Consider the following 22,377-nt stretch of genomic DNA (forward strand, 5'->3'; position numbering starts at 1 on the left):
CGTCTTTATGCGAAACGGTTGACGAATCAAGATCAGCTTGATATTAACTGTATCAGAGATAAAATATCTGAAATGTGTAAAAACAGTAAGTACTTTTCTCAATCGAAACTTAATTTAATACAATTATTTCAGAGAAAGTTGTTAGTCGGGAAAATATCCATATAAAGCTGAAAGATATGCAGTTCTTTGGGAGATGTAGAACATCCCATCATACACTGTTGGGTAATATAGGATTTAAGTGGTGTAAAGATAACCCACGAAGAGGTCTAATAGAACTTCAAGACATTGCATTTAAAAGAATACTATTTTTAAAAACATATAACAAAATCAAGGACGAATTATCATATGAATTTGTATATTTAGATGAGATATGGATATTTCAGAATGGTACATTGGGTCACTCATGGCAAGATGATAATAAATATAGTGTAAAGACAACAAAAGTTGATGGAAAAAGGTAAACGTTGGAATAACTAATAACTTTTGGTTTTTTAAGAAGTTGGAGGAACCATCAGTTATTGTTATGGACAATGCACCATATCATACTACACTGATGGAGAAGATCCCAACAGATGCATCAACAAAGGCTGCAATTGAAAGCTGGCTTACAGTACACAAAATAAGTTTTGAAGAAACCATATCAAAGAATGAACTATTTGAAATTGTTTCTCAGTCAATATAAATGAAATAATTAATTGGATTTTATGAAATTTGTTTTTTTTTTAGAAATAAGCCTGAGAAAAGATTAAAAAAGAACGTTATGGCCACAGCATATTTAATCCAACTAAGTTGATATGGGATATCGCAAAGAATTATTACAATAGACAAGGATATTCAAACCAGAACCGTATCGATATATGGAAAGAAGTATTGTCGACAATAACACCTTCGGTTTGGATGAGCTTGATCAGACACATTGACGGAGAAACTGACAAATGGTGGAATCGTCAGCAAGTTTTTAATAGATTGGAAATAAACAGCTTAGTTATTCACTTGAGTAGTGATTCCAAAAGTGACAGTGATTGAATAAAACTTTATGAATGTGGGTTTATGATTCAATGCTGACAATCACGAAGACATACTGCAATGAAGCAATGAACATATTGGAAAGGCAAATAGCATTAAATCCATAGGATGCTAGATATTTGTAAAAAACGTTTATTGTGATATTTGACCTTTGATATCTTAAGACGCGGATACAAGATTTTATGACACTCTCGAGACAACTTTTAGATTGTTATAATAAAGACTTATACCAACGTACAGCTTATTATCTCTAATTCCAATGTGGAATCCCTAACATGACTGGACTAAACTGGTTGACTGAAGAAAGAAACGTCGTAGTTGAATGCATAAACTCGACTTTAGAGCAGATGGCCTGTTGGGGCCTTAATTATAATTCCGTAAAACGGTCCGGAATATCTTTTTGTATTTTCGTTTCTCCTTTTGTGTTCGGTGTCATTAAGATGGAGAGGCCTCAAGACCCCAGGCTGCAAGTTGGGCCGAATAAATGCATAAAATGTATAAAGGACACCAGAAAATAATATAGACTTGCTTTTGTATCATTCTTTTTGAATATTTAAACAAAATAATATACAAAATGACTCATTATTAGTTTTAAAGTTTACCAATATAATAGTGTACAAAACGGATGCAAAAAAATCATAAATATGAAGATTTTAAGGCATTGAATCGACATCCGTTTATCCATTTTTGCCACAAATCTAGATAGATATTAGGCAGATACCTTAGTTTTAAAGTTTTTCTTGTAATTTGAAGCTTTATTGTGGAAAATCGGTACAATGTACTATATTCAAAGTATTGTTCATCGATATCCGATACTTTTCGCATCTTTCATGGAATTTAAGAAGTCCGTCTCGAAAGAACGATCAATCTTTTGAGGCTATCCACGAATCTACCCATTCTTAGGTATTTGAGGTGAAAAACTACTCATATGTCGGAAAAGTAGTAATCAGAAGGAGCTGGTTCGGATAATACGGCGGGTGATGTAGCATTTCCTATTTTAATATTTCCAAGTATGTATTCTGCGGTTTTGAAACATATGGCAACGCTGTCACGCTAAAGGCATTGCTAGCAATCGGGCAGTTTATCGGTTGTCTCAAACACATCACTTGCAGAGATCCCCATTGATGGTTTCATCGAATAATGCCTTCAAAAATATATGTGCTGCATATATTTTCATGTTAAAATTCAAATTAAAATCACCAACAATGAGGATAAAATTATACATGAAAATAATCATTTCTCTTCATCTTCTACCAACACTTTCTTGTTATATCTGCGCTTTACTGACAATCTACTAACATATCCGAACATCTCACGTATTGTGCTTTAACATGTTGACCAATATTTCATAACTACTAGATCCTTGAACGTATTCTAATCATTTTTTTACTTTAAAAATCATTTATTCAGAAAAATTGGTATAATACATATTAATGAAGATATTTTCCGTCATTTTTTACGACTTTTTCTCATCTTATGACAACATGGCGATGCCGTGTCGAAAGAACAACGTTGGTTTGGCAGCGATCCAATCTTTGATCCTTTTTCATATACCCACAGCATTTTGCAACGAACCACAATGGTTTAAAATGTATTACTAACCGGTATGATTATCAGACATATGAATATATATTCATATGTCTGTTAATATAAAATATTTTAGAATAACATATAATAGTAATTAAATTATGTTTTACTTTTTAATTTAGTACAGAAAATCACTTACCGAAGCGATCATTTACATGTCATTAACACCAAAGTGTCGCAACTGAAGTAGGAGGCAGATTCAAGAGAACCAAACCGCGCGGTCTTGTATAATTGTGTAGTGAAGTGTGCTAAATGGCAAAACACTGAAAAGTGCTACTTTTTTATTTTATTAGAGACCAAGACAGGGCCAACGGGTCTTCCTAGATAAATACCTAGATTTAAGTCACAGTAGAGACTAATAGTAAGATCATCCCACCTGCTGTACTCATCAGACATTGTTTCATTCGATTATTGCCGAGGGTAAAACTGTCGAAGCTTTAGTAATGAGGATAAAATTATACATGAAAATAATCAGGTTCTTATTACAGACCAGTGTTATATTTCCTTTTCATCTGCTTTTGTGTCTTGCACTTATTATCTTCTTCTCTTCATCTTCTACCAACACTTTCTTGTTATATCTGTGCTTTACTGACAATCTACTAACATATCCGAACATCTCACGTATTGTGCTTTAACATGTTGACCAATATTTCATAACTACTAGATCCTTGAACGTATTCTAATCATTTTTTACTTTAAAAATCATTTATTCAAAAAAATTGGTATAATACATATTAATGAAGATATTTTCCGACATTTTTTACGAATAGTTGTCGTTCGACCTTCGTAGAGTAAAGACGTGTTTGGAGCGACGGTCAGTGTAATAAATTTGAAAGTGTACTACCTGTGCCACAAATGCGATTTTAAAAAATAAGTAAAAACCGTGACGACAATAACAGTGTTAAAACTGCGCGTTAAATGTTTAGTGAAAATGTGTTTAAAACGATGGTCACTGCAATAAAGTAACAAAGGTAAAATTTTGGGGGCTGTTAAGGGTCGGAGGTGCATCATCTGTACCACAAATGCGGCGTTATAACGGTTCTGAAACAAATACCGGTACTGAAATTTTTGTAAAAACGTGAATTAAACTATTCATTAAATAAAAATGATTAATAGAGAGAACCAGAGACTAAATGAGATGGAAACACAATCCTCAACGTCAGGTGAAGCTTATCTGGCACAACAGAATCAAATCTTTTGTCAAGAAAACCATAAGAGAACGCAAAATGAGCAAGCTCTCTATAATGCGTATATTAACGAAAAAACAGCCCGACGGAATCTGGAAATTGAACTAACAAATATGCAAAAACAATTAGATGCACTACAACTCCTAATAAAAAACCAAAACACATACAATCCAACTAGCATTCCCGTAGTGAACCAGTGCACTGAAAACAAATTGCCTGTAAACTATGAAACAGACGAGGAAGAATTGCAAAAAGAAGTAGGCTGGATAACAGTTAAAAGAAATAAGAAACGAAAAGCAAACTACACACCTGAAGCTTCACCACAACAACCAAAAACCATTAAAGCACAAGAATTGAATAAAGAAATAAAAGTGCCGAGACCACCTCCAATTATAGTAAGTAATGTCACAGACTTTGACTTGCTATATGAAACAATGAAAACAAATAATATACTATTTAGAGCAACAACATTAAACAATGGACAAATCAAATTAAACGCCGAATGTCGTAAAACTTTTACGAAAATTGCTGAGTGCTTGGAATTCCTAAAATTACAATGGCACTCGTATGAAGATAAGCAAACCAGAGACATTAAAGTAATGGCAAGAGGGCTTCCACCGACAGCTAAAACTACTAAAATAGTGGAAGAGTTAATAAAAAATGGACTTAAATGTACTGACGTCACAAATATCCTGAAAAAAGAACGAAATAAAAATAACAATGGAGAAATAGTTGTCCAGAAGAAGCCTTTACCACTGTTTATGTTATCATTCCAACATAACACGGACATAAAAGCAATTTATGAAATTAAACAAATTCTAGGAGTCGAAGTAAAAATAGAACCTCTTAGAAAGGCAAATCTTGTGCCACAGTGCAAGAGATGCCAATTACATGGACACACACAAAAATTCTGTAAAAGGGAACCAAGGTGTGTAAAATGCTCAGGAAAACACATCACGGGAGAATGCAAAAAACCCAAAGGAACAAAAGCGAAATGTGCGAATTGCAATGAAGCGCATCCAGCAAGCTACAGAGGATGCGTAGTTGCGAAAACATTCCAAGAGAGAAGAAATAAAATCAGTCAGGCTAAAGAGCAAAAAACAGTGACTCAAAATAAACAACCAAAAATGTACAACGAAATCAACGATGAAATGACCTATGCTCAAAGCATAAACCAAACCGCTCAAAAAGAAACAAAAAAAGAAGACGTTACAACCAACGAACTGCTATTGAAACTTATAGCAAAGCTGGACAACCAGGAAAAGATTATTGAATCGTTTTCTGAAAGATTACTTAAACTCGAAAACAATAGGGCGGTGGCCTCAAGAACTAAAAATGGCAAGTAAAGACATCCGCATCGCAATTTGGAATGCTAATGGGATTCAGAAACATCACGCTGACCTACAAGTATTCCTAGAATTGCAAAAAATAGATATTTGCTTAATATCTGAAACCCATTTGACAAAGGAATCCTTTATTAAATTTAGAGGATATTACTTTTACCACACCATTCATCCAGCTAACACAGCAAGAGGAGGAAGTGCAATAATAATAAAAAATAATATATGCCATCAACAAGAACCCGGACTCAGTTTAGCAGAAAATCAGGTAACGGCAGTAACTGTTATATCTAGCAAATACAGGGTTACATTAGCTTCCATATATAGCCCTCCAAGATACAACCAAAAAAAAGAAAATTACTTGAATGTTCTAAACAACCTAGGAGAAAAATTTATAATCGGTGGTGATTTCAATGCTAAAAATACAAGATGGGGATCTAGAATGACGACAACTAAAGGTAATGAATTACATAAAGCAGCTGCTGAGCTAGGGTGCAGTTACATGTCGACAGGAAAACCAACTTATTGGCCTACCGATCCAGAGAAAACTCCAGACCTGTTAGACTTCTTTATAGCTAGAAACATAACCACTAATTACATGGAAGTTGAAGAAAATTTTGACTTAAGTTCAGATCACACACCTGTGATTTTGACGCTGAGTGAAAACATTATAAGAAAACAACAAAATCCAACATTAACCAACAAGAGGACAGACTGGGAAGGATTTGTTGAAGAAATAAACAATCGAATTCAACTAAATGTTCCCCTTAAGACAGAAGACCAATTAAATTATGAAACCGAAAAATTCGTTGCAGACATCCAACAGGCTGCTTGGAATAACACTCCAGAAATTAAAACTTCAACCAAAGGAATAAATTACCCGAAAGAAATCAAGGAAATGGTAGCTGAAAAACGAAAACTACGGAAAAAATGGCAGCAAAATAGAACACCTGAAAATAAGAATATCTTAAACAACATAACACAAAGGTTGAAGAGGGAAATTTTGGAAATTAAAAACAATTCCATAAATAACTATCTACGAAATTTAACAGATGACAAGAACACAGACTACTCGCTCTGGAAAGCCACTAAATACCTAAAACGATCCTGTCTACATAGTCCTCCGATAAGAAACATGCATGGAAGTTGGGCACGCAGCAACCTGGAGAAAGCAGAAGCATTCGCTGACCATTTAGAGAAAACTTTCAAACCAAACGAAAGTGAAATTGAACATACTTTACCGGACATAGACGGCGAAAATTCGACAATTCAATTAACAACTCCGAAAGAAGTCACCAACGTTATTAAAACTAACATCAAGCCAAATAAATCACCAGGCTATGATTTAATAACAGGGCAATTGCTGCACAATCTGCCAAGAAAGGGTATTATAAAGCTCACTAACTTAATCAATGCAGCATTTCGACTGAAATATGTCCCAGACGTTTGGAAAATGGCTGAAATAATAATGGTTCCAAAACCTGGAAAATCACCAAATGATATAAAAGCTTATCGACCTATCTCACTGTTACCGATGATAGCTAAGGTATTTGAAAAGCTCCTCTTGAAAAGATTAAAACCAATTATAGAGAGAAAAAACCTAATACCAACACACCAGTTTGGGTTTATTACCAAACATTCAACGATTGATCAAGTGCATAGAATAACAGATGTTATTGAAAAAGCCTATGAAGATAATAAAGTATGCTCAGCTGTATTCTTAGATGTAGCACAAGCTTTCGACAAGGTATGGCACAAAGGCCTCGTCCATAAGCTACAGAAAATATTACCGAAGCAACACACCGAACTATTAAAATCTTACATCACAGCCAGAATGTTTAGAGTGAAACAAGAGGAAGCTTACTCTACAATAAAAGAAGCTAAAGCAGGAGTACCACAAGGAAGTGTTCTGGGGCCAATTCTGTACCTACTTTATACATGTGATATACCACAAATCGAAAACATTACAATGGCTACATTTGCTGATGATACTGCTATTCTTGCTGTCGGAAACAATAGCGAAGAAGCAACCCGAAACCTACAACAGGCTACTGACGCTATAAATAAATGGACCCAAATCTGGAAAATACAAATTAACCAAAACAAATCTGTGCATGTTCAATTCACCTATAAACAGGCCGCGCTTACACCATTGACCATAAACCACACTGTCATACCATACAGCAATAATGCTAAGTATCTCGGAATGACACTTGATGCAAAACTACGGTGGAAGGAACATGTCAAAAAGAAAAGAAAAGAACTTGAGTTAAAATATAGAAAAATGTATTGGCTAATTGGAAGAAAATCTCAATTAACTATACATAATAAATTACTTCTATATAAACAAATATTAAAACCTATATGGACATACGGAATACAATTATGGGGATGTTCCGCAAAAAGCAACATAAATCTAATACAAGTTTTCCAGAACAAAGTCCTAAGAAGCATCGTAGGTGCACCCAGATATTACCGGACCATTTATTTACATCGAGATCTTCAGATACCGACTGTCAATCAAGAAATTAAAAGAATTGCAAAGAGACATGAGGAGAGACTTCACTCTCATGTTAATTTCGAAGTATTACAACTCTTGGTCAACACCAAAACCGGACGCAGACTCAAAAGGACCAAACCATTTGAACTTGTGTAGTGTGTTGTAGTGTAGTGCAGTGAGGTGCATTAGAAAAAACTCAAAGTGTTAAAACAATTATTATTATGTTAGAGACTATGTAGGACTGATGAGTCCTATTAGATATATACCTAGATTTAAGCTATTATAAGGACAAATTGTAGGTTAGTCGGCAACGACTAGTAACAATGTATATAATTATAAAAAAAAAAAAATAAAAAAAAAAAAAAAAAAAAAAAAAAAAAAATTTTTTACGAATTTTTCTCATCTTATGACAATATGGCGATACCGTGTCGAAAGAACAACGTTGGTCTGGCAGCGATCCAATCTTTGATCCTTTTTCGTATACCCACAGCATTTTGCAACGAACCACAATGGTTTAAAATGTATTACCAACCGGTATGATTATCAGACATATGAATATATATTCATATGTCTGTTAATATAAGATATTTTAGAATAACATATAATAGTAATTAAATTATGTTTTACTTTTTAATTTAGTACAGAAAATCACTTACTGAAGCGATCATTTACATGTCATTAACACCAAAGTGCCGCAACTGAACTAGGAGGCAGATTCAAGAGAACCAAACCGCGCGGTCTTGTATAATTGTGTAGTGAAGTGTGCTAAATGGCAAAACACTGAAAAGTGCTACTTTTTTATTTTATTAGAGAACAAGACAGGGCCAACGGGTCTTCCTAGATAAATACCTAGATTTAAGTCACAGTAGAGACTAATAGTAAGATCATCCCCCCTGCTGTACTCATCAGACATTGTTTCATTCGATTATTGCCTAGGGTAAAACTGTCGAAGCTTTAGTAATGAGGATAAAATTATACATGAAAATAATCAGGTTCTTATTACAGAGCAGTGTTATATTTCCTTTTCATCTCCTTTTGTGTCTTGCACTTATTATCTTCTTCTCTTCATCTTCTACCAACACTTTCTTGTTATATCTGCGCTTTACTGACAATCTACTAACATATCCGAACATCTCACGTATTGTGCTTTTACATGTTGACCAATATTTCATAACTACTAGATCCTTGAACGTATTCTAATCATTATTTTACTTTAAAAATCATTTATTCTGAAAAATTGGTATAATACATATTAATGAAGACATTTTCCGTCATTTTTTACGACTTTTTCTCATCTTATAACAACATGGCGATGCCGTGTCGAAATAACAACGTTGGTTTGGCAGCGATCCAATCTTTGATCCTTTTTCATATACCCACAGCATTTTGCAACGAACCACAATGGTTTAAAATGTATTACCAACCGGTATGATTATCAGACATAAAAATCATTTATTCAGAAAAATTGGTATAATACATATTAATGAAGATATTTTCCGTCATTTTTTACGACTTTTTCTCATCTTATGACAATATGGCGATACCATGTCGAAAGAACAACGTTGGTTTGGCAGCGATCCAATCTTTGATCCTTTTTCGTATACCCACAGCATTTTTCAACGAATCACAATAGTTTAAAATGTATTACCAACCGACCTGATTATCAGACATATGAATATATATTCATATGTCTGTTAATATAAAATATTTTAGAATAACATATAATAGTAATTAAATTATGTTTTACTTTTTAATTTAGTACAGAAAATCACTTACTGAAGCGATCATTTCATGTCATTAACACCAAAGTGCCGCAACTGAACTAGGAGGTAGATTCAAGAGAACCAAACCGCGTGGTCTTGTATAATTGTGTAGTGAAGTGTGCTAAATGGCAAAACACTGAAAAGTGCTACTTTTTTATTTTATTAGAGACCAAGACAGGGCCAACGGGTCCTCCTAGATAAATACCTAGATTTAAGTCACAGTAGAGACTAATAGTAAGACCAGCCCACCTGCTGTACTCATCAGACATTGTTTCATTCGATTACTGCCGACAGTAAAACTGTCGAAGCTTCAAAAACTAACAATCTACATAGAAACTAGTCCTCACCGCAACGTTTAACATAATTCATTTAAAGTTTCTAGGTAAGGGGGGGACTCGACGTCGGCGAATGATCCGCGTAAAACAAAACAACAACGTAAATGCGACGATTTATCTGGTGAAAAATTAAAAAAAAAGGAGATAAACCGCAAAGACCTCCCCAACTAAGGGACGAAGGGGAGGGGGGCGAGAGGGCGATAAGAATGGCGAACGAAAAATTAATCTGTTTACTTGGGCTACGCGATATTGTTCCCCCTCAAAATGAAATTAGACTTTTATTTACGGTGTCGGTAAACGTACTGGAGCACCTTTTAATTAAATTAAATTATTTACGCCGATGCATATTCCTTGGCTGATGAATTTTTAGAGCAATGCGGTTTGAGCTGGACTATATTTATGGCCCCTATAGGTATGATGGCCGTAATAAAGAACCGCAAAATATTAATTTATAATAACAATATATAGACATATTCCACAAATAATATTTTAAACTTACAACTATAATTACTAAGTCAAACACCAACCAGAGGCGTTAAGAAACAATGACGTCATTTAACGTTTCCTAGCCATCATTTCCGCATTCCAATACACACAAAAAGGCTTAAATTATATAGTTATGACTATGAAAGCTTGATTTTCTCAAACTTTTAGCAGCTAGATAGGAAAATAAAATAAAAGTTTATTTTAATATGGTTAATGTTATCACCTATAACCAGGTGCATCTGCAATATATCATGAAGTATTACGAAATTTTATCTGCGTTCCGGACATGTTTTAGCATATTCAGTTCTCCTATGAAATCTTCAGCTAGATTATTTTACTTTACTGACTTTAGTGACAATATTCAAGTTCATATATCGTCTATAGGTCAGTATTGTTAGATATGTGTTAAAATTCTGTTTGTCATATATTAATATTTTTCCTTGTTTTTGATATTCTATAGTGAATAGCAGTGAACATATTGAAAAACAAGAAATAAGAAGTTAGAAGACACTTTTAATCATTTGTGACACAATAAGATCTACCTGTATAGCTAAATGCTCTCAAAAGTATTAAAAAATAATAACACACTATCTAGATTTCACTTTTATTTTACGCGACATTATTTCATAGAAGATCTACCCGTACTTAACACTTATAATACTTAACAGTAGTGTTGGGAGCTATCGATTGAAATTGACTATCGACTGTTTCAGTCACTATTGCTGGTTCGACTATTTTACTACTTTTTACCAGTGAGTGTTTCAGTCAACTGTTTTCAGTCGCTATTTTCTGTCCGACTGATTTTGTTACTATTTACTATTGACTGTTTCAGTAGTACTTTTAGTTACTATTTTAGGTTCTACTTATTTCATTCGACTGATAGCCGCGGCCTTGACAAAAATTTACCTAATTTAGCTTACATGCATTTATATGTAGTATATATAGTTTTATGATTTTTTTGGTAGACTGCTTGTAAATAACAATATATTGTATATTAATATAGCAGCATTTTAGAACGATATTTTTCAAGATTGTTAATGTAATAGAGTAAAAAGATTAAGAGTGGGAATGATAAATAGTAAAATATTTTGACTGTTTTTATAGCAATAACAAGTAATATTTCGATTACTCTCTCGATTTTTGTTAAAAAACATTTTCGCTCAATAATAAATAACGCATTTTTATAATTTCATTCGGATAATTTTTAATTATATCATGGATTAGTTTTTTTTCTATGTTTAGGTATATGTTTAATTTTTATATAGCATTTATGGTTATTGTACATCTTTAGTTTTTGTTTAAGTTATATTGTAATGTTTATATTTATTATAGTATATTATTTAAAAATAGCAATTAACACATTAAAACACAATAAAACATTTGTGGGGTATTATTCAATTCCACAGAAAAAAAAATTCCATTCCTTTTTACAGATACACAGAATATTCGAATATAAAAGTAATTCTGCTTCTTTTAAAATTAAATTATAAGTTGCACATTATGTATTATTATTATAACAGTAATTATTTTTCCTTTTCTCTTTTAAAGTTAGTTTGTGAAGGAATGTATACATCTCCATCTCTCTTATACTACCTTTGGAAAATATAAGAACATATAAAATTAACTTCTCCGAGCAATTTTCTCCCTTCTTTCCTGACTCACAATTTATACAGGAAAGGATTGGTACATTTTCGTCTGACATCACGGATTGAAAAAAGAACAGTCGAACCGTGCATTTGAGTAATTACTATTTCCAGTCGCTATTTTTTGACTATCGACTTCAGTCGATAATTCCCAACGCTACTTAACAGTAAAACCTTGAATTTACAAAAGAATCCCACTAAATTGATTCACTACCTAAAATCAACAATGTTGTGTCACCAACAGACAAAATTACGCCTACCATAGATATCTAGATTTCACTTTTATTTTACGCGACATCTGAAAGATTTTTCAACGTAAATCTTTAATCAAAACTGCTAATAATTAAACTAGTTTATTTAAGGAAAGTGCATTAAAGATATTAATTAGATAGATTTATTATCGAAAGTTTTATTAAATGAAATATGAAACAAAATATAATTCCAACATGCATATTTTATAATTATTTTATCAAAAACTATTGGTAAATCCGATTAAAGAAGCTATTTTGAAGTACAATAGAAAAAGGATCTTAAACGGTTTCTAGGTTTGATGGTGCCGACATTTTCGTTCAACAAGGGGTATTTTATTTAAAATTTCCAAGAAGGTTTCAACCTTTAACGTCATAAATACAAAATCAGCATTATCAGTATTTGTATTTATTGGCATATTAACAATATTTATTATATAAGTATACCCAAAAATCGCTACCTGGAGAAGATTATTGACCAGATATTAGAAATATTTATAGCTTTTCTGCTATTGGATATTAATTACATTTATACTATTCAAACTGTCGCCAACAGAATGGCTTTACGAGATATTTTTTACCGTTTTTTTGCATTTTCTAATTTCTAATATTCTTTCTTTGTAAGTCTCATTTTATCAAATTTAAAATATGGTGATATATTTGTTTATATATTTCGTTTTGTTTGAATTATATATATATATATATATATATATATATATATATATATATATATATATATATATATATATATGACTCAATATAATTTTAATAGCGTAAAATTTCACGCATCCATGTGCCTCGGTTTTCAATAAAAAGGGACAAATTTTGAGAAATCCTCTTAAGGGTAAGTGTCAAGTATATAATGTTATATTTTTACAGTTCTGATGTATCTGCTAATATACTGCCGATATTCTATCAACAAGAGAAAGTATTGTTTCTTCTCTGTCTAAGGTATTTTACAGCTTAATAGCTCCAAATCTGTCCATGTTAATTTTGCGTTGCGTCGAAATGACAAAAACTTAATTAAATCATTTGACGGATACCCGATTCCTCAAGCAGAATCAGATAAATACCCCCGAATACTAGTATATTTGACTCAAAGTCAAGCAGCTGTACTGGTTAGTCGAAAGATACTCTCAACTTGACCTAAAATCAAAGAGGTTGGTTTAACAGTCAATCTTAAAGCTAATTTGGACTTATGGTGTGCAAATATGGGGTTGCACTAAAACATCAAACCAACTAGTAATCCAACGCACCCAAAAGAAAGTTCTACGATTAATTACCAATGCTTGTGACTACGCAACCAAAGAAGAGCTGCACGATGACCTCGAAATCAAGTGGATATACGAAGTGACAGTAGTAATAAATTGATTTATAAATTAAGATTCTTAAAGGGTTAAATTTTGAGTTTTTTTAAAGGACAAGAACTCGGCGTTTTTAAATTACTAGACATCCTACGAAGAACCACGTCGGAACAGGTATTCGCGAACCGTTTCCCATAACTTACCGGAAAAACGCGAACGACTCATGGGTACACTCCGAGGTCTGCATCAGGATCGAGGTGAAGCGCGTGATCATCATCTTATCGGCTCCGTGTCATTCTCTCCGATGGCCGATTGTTAAACAACACTCCTCCAGGCCACTACACTTCCTGTACGCATCCACTTAGCACTGACAGACACACCACACCACCAACACCGTTCGGAAACGATAAAGGATAACGAACCGTGCGAAGACTCTTGCCGTACAGCCGACACGAGATCACCATCTACCTGGACCTCACCACCGACCCGTCCACCACGTACTGCCGTCGCGTTCGCCGACGAGAACCGAGAAATGGTTCGTTTTATTTTGTTTTGTGTGCTCTCGGCAACCTTGGACGGCCGCGCGGAGTTTAGCTACCTTATTTCGATACGAAATCACCAAGTGCTGGCTCGGGTAGGTAGGGGGAGGGACCCGTGTGCTTTTTTCGCTTTTGTTTGATCGCATCGTTTTTATTAGTCACGTAATTTGTTTATCACCCTCCATTGTTAGGTGGGTTACGCGTTTAATGCTAAACAAAAGATAACGAATGCTCTATAGTAGGGATGTCGAAAAAATATCGATATATTGTTATGTTTTAAATGTCGATAAATCGGGGGAATAATATCAAATCGATTGAATTTTTCCGCAGCAACTAGAAAATATTTTAAAAAGTAGCGATATATTTACTAAATCTTTAAATTTAACTACCAAAATGAACACCAATTTTAAAGGTTTTTTAAAACCAATTAAAAGATTTCCTGTAAAGCTTAAGAGATATCTTTAATATCGTTAATTATCGGCTAACAAAAATATCGATATATTGATAACAAAATATCCATACTCTTTTCAAAATATTTATATCGACATATCGATATTTCTCTCCGCAGCCGACATTCCTACTCCTACTATCGGATGGTCTATGGTCTAGGGATGTTGAAAAAATATTGATATATCGATATTTTTCGCCGATATTTTTTTGGGTCTATAATACCCGATAATCTATGTCTAAATGGAGAAAATATCGATAGTCCAATATATCGATATTTTGCCCTGATATTATTTTCAAAGTATCGATATTTCTAAATGGGAGTATCAAACATTTAGATGTGAAGTAGAATATCGATATGAAAAACTTAGGGTTTTCGAAGGAGAGTATCGAACTACTGCTTCGAGATTTGCTCTCCTGCGGTTCATTAAGTGAATTTTGAGTGGAAAAGTAGGGTTGGAGTCAAGAAATATCGATACTGATAAAAATAAGTATCGACATTTTTTGTTCGCCGGTATATCGATATTTTATTCGAGGATATCGAAGTCCATATATCGATATACAGTTGACAATTTTCTCCACGGCCGACATCCCTCCCTACGTGTGTTTTTATGATCATGATACAAAGAGATTATTAAAAATAAAATTTTAGAACTTATGATTTTAACTTATCATCAAAAATTATGAGATTATAAGATTATTAATATCTTCACTATCTAAAAATGTGCAAGAGATAGGAAATTGGGGTATCCACCTCAAAATTCGCCACATATTTCCCTAAAAACCATCATAGTTTCATTGGTTCTTGACGACTTTTTGATGAAGTATTGCATTTTTGCTATATCGCCAAATGTTTGCAGTTTTTCGGCATTTATACAGAAACTATAAGAGATATAAAATTGAGGCTTTCTCCATAAGACAGTTTTCGTCAACCTTCCAAATTTTTTTCTGCCAATTTGTAACTTTTTCGCGAAATTGCTGAATTTCACACATGTTGTTCTACAAAATGTGCCGATTAGGAATCCGCTTCGCATTATCAAATATCTCTTTCAGTTTCCTAGACATGATGTACTTTAAATGAAAATTTTCAATTTTTGGTAAATCATCTAAATTTTACAGTTTTTTGACATTTGCACGGAGACTGTAAGAGATAGGGATTTCTTTTGCCTACTAGTTTTGCTCTTGTTATATTATAGTGGTATTGTCACTATATCTCGTTCGTAATTCGCCTAAATATACCATCAGACAACTGTGCATTCTGTGCGTTTAAATTTAGCCACCAGCGCCGATAATATCCTATTATGCAGTCCTGCTAGTTCGAACGGTTGCTGAGCGAGAAGCTTCCCGAGGACTGCATAGCGGTAGCGATTATAAAAAGGCACTTACCACTACCGTTTAACGTTCACATCAAAAAGAATTGAATTTCAAACGTTGAAATTGATCTGGTTCGCAATATTGTAAACAGTAATTCCCAATATTTAAAAGTTAATATAGCAAGTTATATTAATAATAATATATATCAGTATTCAATATCAATATAGTTTATCGATGATTTTATTGTTTGTTTGTATATAATGTGTACCTTATCTTAGCCACCTACCGGGTCTAATTGTGACTATAAAATATTCTCGAATCCACGAACACCAACAAAAAGGAAGAGTTCAATTACATACACGAGATATTTATATATGTTATGTTATACCTGAATGACAAACGAGTGAAACGAGTTGCTCTGTTTTCTAATAGATAAGAATCCCCAGTGTCACTTTCTATTGCCGTTCAACAAGTCGCCTCTTCTTTCCGCTTCTTTTCAGTGGAGTTCGGGCAAAAATATCGCAGCTAAAGCGGTAAGGTCACAAAAAAAGAACAGAAAAGATACCCTCCATCCATTTCCAGCACATGTACCACAGTTCAAAGGGTAATACTACCAAAGGCGGACTGAAGTTATTATGAACTAAAGCTATAATTAATATTATTATAACATGGTTTACTGGAATTTGAACAGAAGCTTGCAATTTGGTGTTAACCGACACCAAAAGTGGATCGCAGTAGCACAGTTTCTTAGCCGTATACTATTGGAATCTAGAGTCACCAAAGCTAGGAAACAATTCCATAGAAGTCACCATGCAAATTTGGTTAGAAACAGTACAATTTCGAAGATCTTTCGGTAAACTGCCGCACGGAGGTAGAATCCATACTTAACAATTTTTATAACACCTATAAGTTGTCTAGATGGAACAATAACCACGTACATCCCTGTTTCCTTTTCTTTATAATTATGAAATACTTGCCTATCCGGCCATCTGTTTTAAAACTACCTGAATGGTGAACGAGTGAGACGGGTCTGTCTGTTTTCTAATAGATAAGAGCCCTCGGTGTCGCTTTCTATTCACTTTTTTAAGTAAAACAACAGTTTTTTGTTTAATACCCCTTCGCAAAATACAACATATATATAATAACAATTCCTATTAAATATTTGTGTTAAATATATTTGCTCGTGGAAAACTACTGAATAATAGTACAACAGCAGAAAGTATATAACTAAAAAGTCATGAAAGGCTTTGTTAAAAAAATGAGCTAACCTAGTTTAAGGTCTCGTTTCAGTTAACCTCAAGACAGCAGGACAGAAGTACAAACTCAAGAAAAGGCTGCGAAGAAAGATAACCCCTCCCCCCTTTCTCATTCGAGTATCACTAAAAGCCCTAACCCAATAAAAGCAAAAAAAGCATCGTTTTTTATAATGTGTTTGCGAACAAGAATTTATACTTATTTCCTGCTATAAAGGGCAGCGGTCCCGACGAATAAATAGATCAGTTATGCCACGCCATAAACTCATTCGACAAAACAACAGCAGGATCTGAACGGGCGCCCGTTCAGTTTTCTACCGCCATAAAACCATTTCCCATTATTTTCACTGTTATTTTTATTGTGACGATCCGGATAATTTTTAAGTCTCAAAAACGATTTCCTCGCAAATTGGAATAAAGTTCTTTCGCGTTTCATTGGTGGTATGACTCACTTTCAGACTGGAAATTTATATTCCTCCATGTTCACGACAAATTCAGTTTATTTTATATAGTACACCTTTCATATACCGACTTACTTTCAATAATAAACCTAAAAGTATTACCAACAATAATAATAAACCATTAAACTAACACTTTTAATTATATATAGGTTCGTAATTACATATTGCCTATCAACATTCAAAATATAAACAACTAATAAGATATAAGATAAAAATATTTTCTATTATATTCAGTGTTATTTTTATTGTGAAAGTCCAGAAAATTTCTAAGTCTGAAAAATTTCCTTGAAAACTGGAATGTTTGGAAAATCAAAACGTATATAGTGGTTTACTAATTACCCAAATATTTTAAGATAAAAATGAAATATATTGTACTAAATTTCTAACAAATTGGCTTACCATAAAAAATGATGTAGTGACTTACTAGTAAATCAAATATTATAAAGCAAAAAGCGTTTCCTTAATTTCGTATTATATATTTAGCAAACTTCCCATTAAACATTAAATATAAAGTTGACTTCGTGTTGAATTTTTTAGATAGGTTTACCATCAAAAAGGGCATTGTAGTTTACCAATTAAATAACTGTTATAAAGAAAAATAAAACAACACATAGGGTTTTTGAATTTTAACGGACTAGCTTACCATCAAAAATTAACATTGTGTTGTTTTTGTAATATATTTTTCACACTGGCTTACCATAAAAAAATTTTAGTGGTTTACTAATTTCTCAAATATTTCAATGCCAAAATAGAATGTTTCTTATACATTGTATTGTATTTTAGCAAACTGACTTACAATAGAAATATAGAGTTAATTTTGTATTTTATATTTCAGAGTCCCTTACCATCAAAAATTTTATAATCAAAAATATTTACTAATTACCCAAATATTTTAAAGCCAAAATGGAATGGTATTTAGACTTTGTATGCTACTTTTAGTAAACTGGCTTACCATCAAATAGTAAATATTGGGATGGTTACATATTGTATTTTTTAGAGTGGCTTACCATTAAAAAATGTATAGTGGTATGGTAATTAAACAAATATCTCAAAGAAGAATACAATATTGCATAGCGATTTTGTATTGACTTTTAACGAACTGAAGAGACAAGGAGACAATGTACTTAGGCTTTGTATTGTATTTTTAAGAAACTGACCTACCATCAAAAAGTATACAAAATACTGATGGATCAAATATATTTCTCCAAATATGACGCAGTATAAGAAACAATTAAAGTGACAAAATTACACCGAAAGTTTGACTAATGATTTTATTAGTCAAACAATTCCGGCGAAAACATAAAAAGTAATTTGTAAGTGGGCAAGGGGAACCGGCGAATCCTCCGGGAACGGACGCTCGGGAATAATAATAAAAAAAGAAACTAATTTCAAGAATAATTCCGAGCAGTGTCAACAACAGTCACCGCTCGATCCCGACCATTTCTCCTCCAGTTTACACAATCAAAACTTTGTCGAAACGTAGCCGGGTCGTTCTCGGATATTTCGCCGACGACTTGTGACATTATTTAACTCCTCGAGGGTGCAATATAGATGCCTAATCTACATAGAAGTTTTACGTCGTAAATAAAACGAGGGAAAAAAGCTTAAACCGTCCTCGCCACCGACCCCCCGCCCCCCTTTAACCCGTCGCGATATTATCATAGCGCGAGGGTGAGACGCATCCGCAAGACTTGTAGGAGGATTGTTTTAAAAGTTGATGACTCGAGAGGGTTTTGATTTATTTCAATATTATAAAACACAAAAGCGTTGATATTTTTGATTAAAGTGCTTCAATGATAGGTTTATTTTATTCAAAAGGCTTATCATTTAGAAGAGCCTATCTGAATAGCTTACCTTTAGATTACTTTTCAAAATTTAGTTTGCTTCCAGTTAATTTCAGTTATTACACAATAGTAGTTGCATCGGATAACGAAATATGTTATTGCAACAAATAATGGAGTTACGAAATCATTATAGGAATAAAATCTAAATTTATACCATGTAAGCTGATATTCAAGAATTCTAATTAAGAAAAATAATAAAATAAAGTTTATATTACTTGTTGATTTATTATTCCTGGCATAAACTGTTTCTAATTATTAATTTCAGCACAAAATTTACTCAACAGGATGAAGTTATCTCTTAAATGAGCCTAACTGAATAGCTTACCATTAGCTTACTTTTCAAAATTTAGCATACCTTCAGATAAATTCAGTTATTACACAATACTAGTTGTGCCAAACAACAAAACAAGTAATTGCATCAAAGAATGGAGTTATAGAATCATTATAAGAACAAAATGTAAATGTATACGGCATGAGCTTACCTTCAAGAATTCAAATTAAGAAAAAAAATGATATAAACGTTTATATTATTTGTTGATTTTATTAAAACAGGTGTTTATTTTTAATATTATATTATATGTTGTTAAAGGCTAATGTTATCTTTCAAAAAAGCTTAAACGAATAGTTTATTTCCAGATTACTTTTCAAGATTTAGCTTACCTTCAGTTAAATTCGGTTATTATATAATACTAGTCGCATCAGACAACGAAACATGCAACTACATGAAAGAATAGAGTTACAAAATCATCATAAGAACCAAATATAAATTTGTACTATGTGAGCTTACCTTAAATAATTCGAATTAAGAAATATAATAAGGTAAAGGTTTATATTTCTTGTCAATTTTATTAAAACATAAGTTTGCCGTTATTATTAAATCATGTAAAGGAGAAAAATGACGCTCATCGGACATTTATTGGATGTTGTTGAAGGAAACTGCTGTAAAAGCATTCCGAGAAAATTACTTTTGATATTGAAAATTCCTGGCACGGGTTGTTTCTTATTTTTCTTTACGGGGGGAAATTTCCGAAACAGTCTGAAAGTTTCCGATGAACATATGCAGTACAAGCCCGGATACATTTTGGCCAGACAACTTCAGGTTACGGTAAATACCGATGAAAGCGTCGGTTCGTTTGATATTTTCTGTCCAAACGATTTAAATTTGAAAGATAAGGCAATAAAAACTAATCGTACTTATTTACTTTGTAATATATTAAATACACGTTCAGTTCATGCTAAATTATTTGTATAAATTGCACTCGAATACTTTTATCTACAAATCGTTCATATTTAATCAATCTCATTGGTTGTGAAATTATAATAAAACTACTAGAACACTTGTAAAATCGCAATTAAACATATTACAAAAATTATCCAACACCTGTCCTTGATTATTACTACAATTATGTATAACCATTTTGCATAATATATTTTTTAAGTAGATTTTTGAATGTATTTGCAAATTTCAATCTTATAATTACTTCTTCATAATTTACTTCTTACTTGTGGTATATGTACCGCAAAATTTGCACGCAAAAATCTATATAATCTATTATTTTGATTAGTTAAAAATTTGAGAAGTAAGCTATGTTGTTGAAATACATATTTGGTTGATACAATATGTATTCTGGATAGTTTCACATCACGGAAAGTTTATACATACAACGAAATAGATAACCAAGCATTCAAATAATTATTTCTTTGTAATACTGTACAGATGGCTGAAAGGTAAGCCATTTTGATAAAACTACATACTTGGTTGATATAGTATTCTGAATGGTATTTTATTATCCCAATGTATCACATACAACAAAAAATATAACTAGGCATTAAAAAAATTAGTTTATTGTAATAATTCAGAGAGTTGAAAGGTAAGCCATTTTGATAAAACTACATACTTGGTTGATATAATATTCTGAATGGTATTTTAATATCCCAATGTTACACATACAACAAAAAATAGAACTAGGCATTAAAAAAATTAGTTTATTGTAATAATTCAGATAGTTGAAAGGTAAGCCATTTTGATAAAACTACATACTTGGTTGATATAATATTCTGAAGGGTATTTTATTATCCCAATGTTACACATACAACAAAAAATAGAACTAGGCATTAAAAAATTAGTTTATTGTAATAATTCAGATAGTTGAAAGGTAAGCCATTTTGATAAAACTACATACTTGGTTGATATAATATTCTGAATGGTATTTTATTATCCCAATGTTACACATACAACAAAAAATAGAACTAGGCATTAAAAAAATTAGTTTATTGTAATAATTCAGAGAGTTGAAAGGTAAGCCATTTTGATAAAACTACATACTTGGTTAATATAATATTCTGAATGGTATTTTATTATCCCAATGTTACACATATAACAAAAAATAGAACTAGGCATTAAAAAATTAGTTTATTGTAATAATTCAGATAGTTGAAAGGTAAGCCATTTTGATAAAACTACATACTTGGTTGATATAATATTCTGAATGGTATTTTAATATCCCAATGTTACACATACAACAAAAAATAGAACTAGGCATTAAAAAAATTAGTTTATTGTAATAATTCAGAGAGTTGAAAGGTAAGCCATTTTGATAAAACTACATACTTGGTTGATATAATATTCTGAATGGTATTTTATTATCCCAATGTTACACATACAACAAAAAATAGAACTAAGCATTAAAAAAATTAGTTTATTGTAATAATTCAGATAGTTGAAAGGTAAGCCATTTTGATAAAACTACATACTTGGTTGATATAATATTCTGAATGGTATTTTAATATCCCAATGTTACACATACAACAAAAAATAGAACTAAGTATTAAAAAAATTAGTTTATTGTAATAATTCAGATAGTTGAAAGGTAAGCCATTTTGATAAAACTACATACTTGGTTGATATAATATTCTGAATGGTATTTTATTATGCCAATGTTACACATACAACAAAAAATAGAATTAGGCATTAAAAAAATTAGTTTATTGTAATAATTCAGATAGTTGAAAGGTAAGCCATTTTGATAAAACTACATACTTGGTTGATATAATATTCTGAATGGTATTTTATTATCCCAATGTTACACATAAAACAAAA

At 32.3% G+C, this 22,377-nt stretch overlaps 1 protein-coding gene across 6 annotated transcripts in view; it reads right to left on the reverse strand.

Moving 5' to 3' along the window:
* Window positions 1–22,377, reverse strand: part of spri (Src homology 2 domain-containing protein sprint) — a 239,813-nt gene that overhangs the window by 181,541 nt on the left and 35,895 nt on the right. Inside the window, exon 1 of one of the 6 annotated variants that reach the window (XM_076417987.1) lies at window positions 13,623–13,924. The exons of the other annotated variants lie outside the window; for them this stretch is intronic. Within the exon in view, the coding sequence (XP_076274102.1) occupies window positions 13,623–13,696 (74 nt within the window). The 5' untranslated portion in view covers window positions 13,697–13,924. Of the gene's footprint in view, window positions 1–13,622; window positions 13,925–22,377 lie in introns of those variants that run through there. 6 annotated transcript variants of the gene reach the window in all.

Source organism: Rhynchophorus ferrugineus, unplaced genomic scaffold, assembly GCF_030347505.1.
Source record: "Rhynchophorus ferrugineus isolate W39M unplaced genomic scaffold, kcgeb_rfMv2 rfM11, whole genome shotgun sequence".
Classification (NCBI taxonomy): Eukaryota; Metazoa; Arthropoda; class Insecta; order Coleoptera; family Curculionidae; genus Rhynchophorus; species Rhynchophorus ferrugineus.